Source organism: Psammomys obesus, unplaced genomic scaffold (assembly GCF_907164565.1).
Source record: "Psammomys obesus unplaced genomic scaffold, mPsaObe1.curated_primary_1811, whole genome shotgun sequence".
In the NCBI taxonomy this organism is placed as follows: domain Eukaryota; kingdom Metazoa; phylum Chordata; class Mammalia; order Rodentia; family Muridae; genus Psammomys; species Psammomys obesus.
In genome coordinates, this window is record NW_026585895.1 from 52,132,387 (window position 1) to 52,141,869 (window position 9,483).

Consider the following 9,483-nt stretch of genomic DNA (forward strand, 5'->3'; position numbering starts at 1 on the left):
GAGATAGGAAAACCAAACCCAGGTTAGCGGCTCACGCGGTCACAGAATCAGACTCTTCTCCGTGGGCTGTACTAGGAACCTCCGAGGTAGGAAAGCCAAGTCCAGAGGAGCCCACTATACTCAAAACCTGGGAGTCTAGGATTCTGCACCCCTCCAGGCAGCCCTAGCTACAGGTTCTGAGTCAGGGTCCGAGGACCCTTTATTTACGGGAGAGAAGCTTTATGAAGTATGCTGACAGGGGCCTCTTTCCGGAGACCAGATACCATCACTGTCTCTGTTTTATGAAGAAATCCGGGTGTCTTTCACAATCTCTGCCTTGAGCTCTTTCTCAGAATGGTTCGTGTGAATCAAAACCAAGTGGTTTTTAATTAACTACACTATAGGTAATTGGTTCCTGTTTTCTCTCTCTCTCTTTTCTTTTAACTCAGCTAACAAGGGCCAAAAGGAAATTCTCTGGATATACTTGGTTCCCACTGTAGGCTTGAGGATCTGATCAAGTGCCCGTTGTCCTGCCAGGTTAGGGGAAAGAGTGCCCTGGAAGGGAAAGGATGAGGGCCAAGGCAACCTGGCGGGAGGAATCAAAAACACCAGGACCTCTTGATTCTCACGTAAGCATAAGGCACCCAGTAAGTGCTTATGAATGTCATGGTCCTGTGTTGCTCTGGGTTTTGGTCAGTTGTCCTAGGGTCATCTTTAACTCTGGACCATGGGCAAAACCACCTTTAAGGAAATCTGCTCTCATCTACTTTCTGCCTGAAGCTGGTTAGGACCCTGTGTGTGGCCTTTGGTGACCAGAGGACTATGACTTTTTGTTCTCATTCCCACTTTCTTTTGGTACTATAGTCTATACCAGTGGCTACTTTGAGGACCACAGATAATATTGGATGGTAAGGAAGGGGCAGCAGACCAGGAGTCAAATCCAAACAGGGCAGTAGTCCTGGGCCTGGCTCTAACCTGACCTTGAACGAGTCAGCATCCTCTCTAAGTCTTGAGATCCCCACCTGCAACCTGAAGACACTTTCTGCTTCCTTCCTGGTCACCAGTGACACAATGCACAGAGTAGGGCTGCGACCATGGCTTGTTTTCCTCTTTGGTGTAGTGTGCGATGAGTGTGTCTTGGTGAGGACCTGATGTGAAAAGCCTGGCACAGCCTGAGGCACACAGACCGTACTGAATAACTGTTGTCCCTCTGCTGCGAGAATGGCAGTCCTGGGGCAAGCGGACACATCCAGCCTCCTCCCCCTGCTCAGGGCTTAGACTCCCTCAACGGAAGACTTGGGAAGATTCAGAGGGGGAAGGAAAGGAGAAGCTGAAGGGGAAGGGGGCAGGGGAGGAAGGCTGGCCCCAAAAGATAAGGTCGTGGCTGCTCTGTGTACCAGGATGAACAGCGGCCCTTCCAATCCTTTGTTTAGAGACCCGAGGGTCAGTCAGTGGGAGAGACCTGAGAAGTTAAAGTCCCATCCTTCATTTTAGAACTCAGAGAATGGAGGGCCTTGAATTTATGCCAGCTCCCTGGTTCATCCTGAGAGCTTCTGCTGTGCTGAGCCTCCCTCCTGGCCAGGTTCAGCTCTTCCTCTGTGGGTGGAGGTGCCATGCTATGCATCTTAAATGCTCAAGGTCCTTTCTTGCTCCCAGCAATGACGGACATGGAATCAGGTCCCCCTCTTAGCTGATCTGAATACAGGCTTCATAGCAAGGAGAATTGGACCTGGTTAATGCTGCAAACACCCAACCATTGATACTCCCCAGCAGGACTCTGGGTTACAGGACATGCAGACTTAAAGCCTCTTGTGCCTGGTTTTGGTACACACACACACACACACTTCGGACACGGGTGACTTGAGGGCCTTTGTCCAAGACTAAACTCCAAGCTGTCTTTCCTAATCTTGCCTCCCACCCTGGTCTGAGAGGAGGGCTTATCTCCTACCCTTCACTGTTGCTCAGAGGCAGCCAAATCCTTTTTCCCGCCTTTGCTGGGTGTATCACAGATACAGTGAGTAGCTGGTTCCGGGTGTGGCTGGGACTCCTCCCAGGCTTTCTGAGCTTTGGCCTGAACAGTATGGAGTACAGGGAGGCTAGAGGACTCCAAGGGAGGCTCTCTGTCTCCCAGAGCTGTGGGAGCACAACACAGGCTAAGGCAAAAATAAGAGCCATTTGTGGGAGATTGATCATATGCTGCCCTGGAGGATTCAGAAGGACACATCCTGGGAGGTCGGCATGGCTCCCACCTTGTGACCTGGAGGATCTTCTGACTCATTTGCTCCTCAAATTCTCCCCTGACTCCGGACTAAGAAGTTAAGCAATGAAGCCACTGGAGTTGACGGGCATTCACCTCTTTATCACCATCCACAGGGAAGCTAGACCTCCAGCTAAACCCAGTGAATGGGTCTCCTCTGGCTTCTTTCCATGATTCAGACAGAAATCCCCACCGTTTCTGGAGAGCAGACTGCAGGCTTAGGTTGGGACTGCAGCAGCTCCCAGCCCTGCAGGGCAATCCAGGCTTGCTGTTAAGGCTCTCCTTGCCTTGCTTACCCTTAGTCCCTCTGTAAGCATCCCTGTCTCCTCAACCCCCGACAAAGACAGGCATCAAGACCCTGGGAGGCTCACCAGCATCCCAGGCAGGAGAGCACATTGGAGCAAAGGAAATTAGCCCAGAGAAGTAACGTGTCTACCCAAAGTGAACAGGAAAGCAGAGGTTCTCCCTACATGATCTTCTTTTGGGGGTGCTGTTGGTGTCTTTTTGTTTGTTTTGTCTTTTTTTTTTTTTTTTTTTTTTTTTTTTTGACAGGTTCTCTCACTATGTTGTCCTGGAACTCTCTTTATAGATCAGACTGGCCTTGAACTCAGGGAGACCCAACTGCCTCTGCCTCCTAAGTGTTGGGGCTAAAGGATGCAGTACTACACTTTGCCATGAGCTTTTAATCCAAATGTCTAAGCTCATATTGTGTGGTCTCAAGTATGTCCAACTGACACTCAAGAATGGCTCTTTTTATTCATCTGCTTTAGGCAGGGTTTCATATAACCAGTCTGGCCCTGAACTCACATACAGCTGAGGAACACTTTGAACTGTGATCCTCCTGCCTCTATTTCCCAAGAGCTGGGGTTATAAACATGCACCATCAAACCTGCTTTTGTGCGATGCTAGGGGTGCACCATGGTTTCGTGAATGCACTCTACCAGCTGAGCTGCACCCTTAGCCCCTCAAGTGCAGCTAGAACCGGGTTCCACAGCTCCATCCTTCCTTCTCTTTCCAAGTACAACCCAGGCCAACTCAAATTTCTCAGCACGAGTATATTCTGCCTTGACTAATTCACAGGTCTGGGGGGCCAGATGGTCAAAGATAAAGTGTCAGTAAGTTTGGTTCCTTCTGGAAGTTCTGAGAAAATCATTTCATGGATCTCTCTGAGCTCTTGGAAGCAGCCAGCAGCCCTTAGCATCCATCATCTTAGAGCAGCACAACCCTGACCCCTCTTCTGACACAAGCAGTTCTCCCTCTTCCTGGAGCAGCACTGGCCATTTGTGGCCTGCCTTCAGGCACATCTTAACTTGATGTGCCATTCACAGGTGACAGGTGGATGTGAACTTTGGAAATATTATACAGCCCAGCATGGGGATAGGGTGTCTTCGATCTCTGGAAGAGGCTTCAAAACCCAAGGATTGATGCTTGCCATCTTAGCCACTCTCCCCTTCTCCCCGTTGCAGGTGTGGCGCACACCCGGAAAAATGCCGAGATCCTTCCTAGTGAAGAGTAAGAAGGCCCACACCTACCACCAGCCTCGTGCACAGGACGATGACCTGGCCTGGCCTCCTGCTGTAATTTCTGGTGAGTCTGAGCTCAGGCTAGACCCCACCCCCAACTCACTTGATACTCCATCCCGATGATGCTGTGGCTGCTCTTCTGCATCTAGAGGGAGCGTCTTAGCCATCACTGAATGATAAATGAATGAATGAATGAATGAATGAAATATTCATTTCCTCTAACCTTTGGGTTCTAGAAGCATTAGACTTGGAGCCAGGAAGGGGCATGTGGGTTCAGCTGAGGTCTGAGCTCAGAGTGACCTGAGTTCCTTCATCTCTACATGCCCTGGGAGAGGACCTGGCGTAAGCAGCAGCAGCTGGTGTCCCTGGAAACGTGATGTCTCTTGCTCCCTGCAGGCATTCCAGAACTGGGGGTGGTGACTCTTGGGTCTTGTCTCCTCACAGTGGCAAAAGAGCATACCCTGAGTAGCAGCCCGGTCCTCAGCACACTGCTCCCAAGCCAGACCCTGGAGTGGAACACAGCCAAACAGGAGAAGGGCATGCTGCTGGACCAGAGCCTACCCAAGATGGCCTCAGCCCCAGGTACCCAGCTGGGTTTTCCTCCACTGTTCCCTGCAAGTGCCTGAGAGGAGAGCAGTTGGTTCTGTGGTAGGATTTGTTAGGGTCATGAAGTTGGGGGGGGGGCGTCAATAAAGTCACTGGATGCCATCTGGGCTCTCAGCTTCTGATGGATACTCTGGGCAAGGACTTGCTCCAGATGAGGATTTCGGTGTGGGTGTGAAGCAGCTGGGAGGACAGTGGCCAGGTGGTGCCCAGCGTAAGGGGGCTGAAACTGCAGTGAGGACTTACTCCAATGGTACACATTGGGCTGCACACTGGAACCCTCGACAGGTGCTCATCAGGAGAGATGGAGCACTGGGGTTCCTCATTTCAAAGTTAATCACCTCAACCAGGCATGCTGGGGCACACCTTTAACTCCAATGCGTGGGAACCAGAAGCAGGCGGATCTCTGTGAGTTGAAGGCCAGGCTGGCCTACATAGAGAGTTCTAGGATAGCCAAGGCTACAGAGAGAAACCCTATCATAGGTAGACAGATAGATTGATAGATGGATGGATGGATGGATGGAATTAATCAACTGGTGGCCAGAGAGATAGCATGGCATTTAGGAATACTCGCTGTTCCTCCAGGACCTGAGCACCACACCACAGCTTATGTAAGGCTCCCTGTAGCTCCAGCTGGGGGTCCAGCACCCTGTTCTAGCCTCTGAAGTCACCCGCACACATGTGCACACAATGTTATTCACATACCTGTAGAGAGCTGAGAGCAAATCCTTAAAATAAATCACCTACATGTGTCTTTGCACAGAGGGGCCCCTTGTGACATCCCAACCCCAGGAGGGGGAGTCACCACTCTCCGAGTCACCCCCTTTCTACAAGCCCAGCTTCTCTTGGGATACGCTGGCCTCCTCCTACAGCCACAGCTACCAGCAGACCCCGTCCACCATGCAGTCAGCTTTCCTGCAGCGCTCCGTGCGGCTGTACGGCAGCCCCCTCGTGCCCAGCACCGAGTCACCCTTGGACTTCAGCCTCCGCTACTCTCCGGGCATGGACACTTACCACTGTGTCAAGTGCAACAAGGTGAGTGACGGGCATGTGGGCTCAGCCCAGAGCTTTCTCTCCAGGATGCTGGGCCCTGCTGTCATTTCTGGCTGAGTGGTCCCTGTGCTGCGACTCTCAGAATCATGTAGGAAGTAGAATGCTCGTCCTTACACCATCCAAGTCCTGACTGCAGCTTGCCTTCTGCTTACATGAATAAGCTCTTGTGGGTAATGAAGGTCAAAGGTCAAAGGTCAAAGCACCTGCCGAGCCCACAGCAAGGAGATAGGAAGAACAGCATCTAAGCGGCTCCAGCTAGCTAGCTCTGGACTTTTTTTTTTTTTTTTTTTTTTTTTTTAAGACAAGTCCTCTTGTAGCTCAGGCTGTACCTGAGCTATCTTTGTAGCCAAGGATGACCTGGAACTCCTGATCCTTCTCTTTCCACCTCCTAAGTGTTGGGATGGCAAGTATGCACCACCAAGCCCGGCTTTGTCTACTTTTCTAGAGTGCAGGGCCCGATGTGCTATGCAGACATTCTTATCAACTGAGCTATCTCTTCAGCCCCCTGCTCCTGAGATCTTATCCAATGGGTTATTCAGCCTCAAGATGGGGCATGGAGGGGCCTTCTGGCTCCCTCCCCACACACAGCCTCCATTTTATAGACAGGAAACTGCCATAGAGAGGTAAGGGACTCCCCAGGACACAGAGCAGAAGAACAGCAGGACCACCAATGCGGTGCCCTTCCCTGCTGCATCCTGCTCTGGAGCTGGACCCATGGCCAGGATGACCACAGGCCTGACTCCTTCCAGGAACCTGACTCTTTGCTCTGCTCCAGGTGTTCTCCACCCCTCACGGGCTAGAAGTGCACGTCCGCCGCTCCCACAGCGGAACCCGGCCCTTTGCCTGTGATGTCTGTGGGAAAACCTTTGGCCACGCTGTGAGCTTGGAGCAGCACATGCACGTCCATTCCCAGGTGAGCAGCTGGCAAAGGCCGAAGAGGACACAGGTCGGTGGGGGAGGAGTGGACTTCCTACTTGCCCCCCTAGGTCTCAATCCCCTAGCATACTGGGCCTCTGATTGGCTGAACTGGCTTTCCATCTGCTTGGAAGAAGCTCTGGGAATTTGGGAGTGGGGACTGAAATATGTCTGTGAGACTCAAAAACCATCTTGTGCTCTGGGTGGCCCTGCAGACACCCCTGGATTCTTAGAGTTTTAGAGTTCCGTTAAATGCTAATCTCACCCCACCTGTCTCTGTCAGTTGGGACTCATTCCATTTCGGAGGGAACAGGTAAGGTGGGAAGTGATCCCAGGAGCATCCATTCTCAGCATCAGGCTGGAAGCTGGCTCTGTCTTCTACTTCACAGCCTCCCACATCCCAGCCAGGCCTCTGCCAGCACTGCCCCAGTGCATACATGAGAAAACCAACCTACACCAGCAGGCTGAATGGCTCACCCCAAATCCTACGGCTCCTGGGCTGGGCAGGTGTCCCAGTGGGTAGGGTGCTGGCCTAGCATACATGAAGCCCTTGGTTTGAGCCCCAACACCAAATGAACCAGGAACGGTGGTGTATGTAACAGCACTCAGAAGTGGAGGCAGGAGGATCGAAAGTTCAAGGTCATCATTACTCACAATAAGTCCAAGGCCAAGCTGGGCTACAAGCCAAGAGGAACTCACTCTGGGGGACTGGTGAATCCCTGAAAAACTTAGATTAGCTGTTTCATCAGTCAGTCAACAGACATACCTTGAGGCTTATTTTGAGATGCATATCATGAAAGGCATAGGGAAATAGCTGGGCAGGCCCCAAGCCTCAGTCCAGGCTGAGGAAGCAGAAATAGGGTGGAGCTCCTCCTGCTCCCCTAGACCCCTGTCCTCGAGGCCACCGCAACTTGTCCTCTTTCTCAGGCTGTCCCAGCCGGGCCCAGTCCTGCGCCCAACTTGGCTGTCCCGGGCCTCGAGGCCCCACCTGCACCTGACCCCCCAGGGCCTCGTTTCCTCCGGCAGGAGCGTAGCTTCGAGTGCCGGATGTGTGGCAAAGCCTTCAAGCGCTCATCCACCCTGTCTACCCACCTGCTCATCCACTCGGACACTCGGCCCTACCCCTGCCAGTTCTGTGGGAAGCGCTTCCACCAGAAGTCAGACATGAAGAAACACACCTACATCCACACAGGTGAGTGTGCCCATGCGGAGCCTGGGGATGGCCAGATGATCTCCTGCCTGGCCTCTGGGCATCCCGTCATTTGCCAAGAGGCCCACTTGAGGAGGGGCTGGAGGACCGGACCTCAGTATGAAGAAACACTAGGAGGGCAGCAAAGTCAATGCGGAGCTGAGGGCAGGCTGAGGCTAGCATGAGGATTATTTCTGCATCCATCACGCACAGCCAGTCACGCCATCATGCTCTCCCCCTGTAACCCGGTGCTTCTGCGGGCCAGTCCTTGCACAAGCCATGGTGACCCACTGAGAAACCAGGAAGGGCTCGTGCCAGCTTAGAATCCAGAGAAAGACTATCTTTGTGACAGAGATGCCTGAGAAAAGCAACTTAAGAGCGGGGTTTATTTTGCCTCACAGTTTGAGAGTAGAGTCCATCATGGTGGGAGGGCATGGGGGCAGTAGCATGAGCAGCTGGTCACATGTTTCCACGGTCAGCAAAGAGAGGGATGAATGCCAGTGCTCAGCCTCCTTTCTCCCTTGCATGCCCTCAGGCCAGGACCCTAGCCCACAGCACAGTGCCTGCCATATTTAGGGCGGGCCTTCAGTTAACCCAATCTAGAAAATCCCTCACAGACATTCCCAGCAGTGTGTCTCCTGGGTCACCCTAAGTCCCATCAAGTTGACAGTATTGACAGTCAGAGAAACATTTTTTTTTAATTAATTTCAGTTTATTCACTTTGTATCCCACCTGTAGTCACCTCCCACGTCCTTCCCCAAGTCCACTGATAGGGGAGGTCCTCCTCCTCTTCCCTCTCACCCTAGCCTATCAGGTTTCATCAGGACTGGCTGCATTGTCTTCCTCTGTGGCCTGGCAAGGCTGCTTCCCCATCAGGGGGAGGTGATCAAAGAGCCAGCCACTGACTTCATGTCAGAGACAGTCCCTGTTCCCCTCACTAGGGAACCCAATTAGAGACTGAGCTGCCATGGGCTACCTCTGTGCAGGGGTGCTAGGCCATCTCCATGAATGGTGCTTGGTTGGAGTATCAGTCAGAGAAACATTTTGTTTTTTAGCTTGCTTATTGAGACAAAGTCTGATGTAGCCCAGGCTAGCCTCAAGTTAACATGTAGCTGATGTTGACCTCAATCTCAACTTCTCAGTACAGATGTGGACACCTTGTTTCTTTCTTTTCTTCTTTTTTTTTCTTTCTTTCTTTTTTCTTTTTCTTTTCTTTTCTTTTTTTTTTTTTTCTCTTTTTGTTGTTGTTGTGATTGTTTATCTGTTTTTGGTTTTTAGAGACAGGATTTCTCTGTGTAGCCCTGGCTGACCTGGAACTCACTATGTAGGTCAGGCTGGCCTAGAACTCAGCAATTCACCTGCCTCTGCCTTCCAAGTGCTGGGATCAATTTGTGTGCCACCGCCACCTGACTATTTCCCATCATTTTCTAAGTCTATCAGTAAAGGAAACACAATAGAGAATGGAGGGTGGAGGCTGCAGGGGCACTGCCATCTGACTGCTTGCCCCTTCCCCAGGTGAGAAGCCCCACAAGTGCCAGGTGTGCGGCAAGGCCTTCAGCCAAAGCTCCAACCTCATCACCCACAGCCGCAAGCACACGGGCTTCAAGCCCTTCAGTTGTGAGCTGTGCAGCAAGGGCTTCCAGCGAAAGGTGGACCTGCGGCGCCACCGTGAGAGCCAGCACAACCTCAAGTGAGACTGCCTGCCTGCTCCAGCGTGCCGCACCCGAAGGCCAGCCCACCACGCCAGTCGCTCCTCCTGGAAGCAGCACCGTCCAGGAGGCTCTGGGCTTCTTTCTTCGAGACCCTCGGAGTTGCTGGGCATCCTCAAGCAAGCCACACTCCTTCTCCAGTTGCCGCAAGGTGTAAGACTCAGCTCGGGCCTTCCTGAAGCAGTCACAGATGTACTCTGGTCTCATCCTATGCCAGAGCATGGAAAGCTACAGGACCCCGGAACAGGGATGCCA

General features: G+C 52.3%; 1 protein-coding gene across 3 annotated transcripts; it reads left to right on the forward strand.

Moving 5' to 3' along the window:
- Positions 1-3,723: 3,723 nt before the first annotated feature.
- On the forward strand, positions 3,724-9,213 carry Gfi1b (growth factor independent 1B transcriptional repressor). 3 transcript variants are annotated; one of them, XM_055600807.1, is made up of 6 exons: positions 3,724-3,823; positions 4,204-4,341; positions 5,126-5,397; positions 6,191-6,328; positions 7,258-7,522; positions 9,035-9,213. In XM_055600807.1, exons 1-6 carry the CDS (start codon positions 3,724-3,726, stop codon positions 9,211-9,213), a joined length of 1,092 nt encoding a protein of 363 aa, XP_055456782.1. The 3 variants fall into 3 exon arrangements, with proteins under 3 accessions (XP_055456782.1, XP_055456783.1, XP_055456784.1); XM_055600808.1 differs by having other exon boundaries at positions 7,357-7,522; XM_055600809.1 differs by lacking the exon at positions 6,191-6,328 and having other exon boundaries at positions 7,357-7,522.
- The last annotated feature ends 270 nt before the right edge of the window (positions 9,214-9,483 follow it).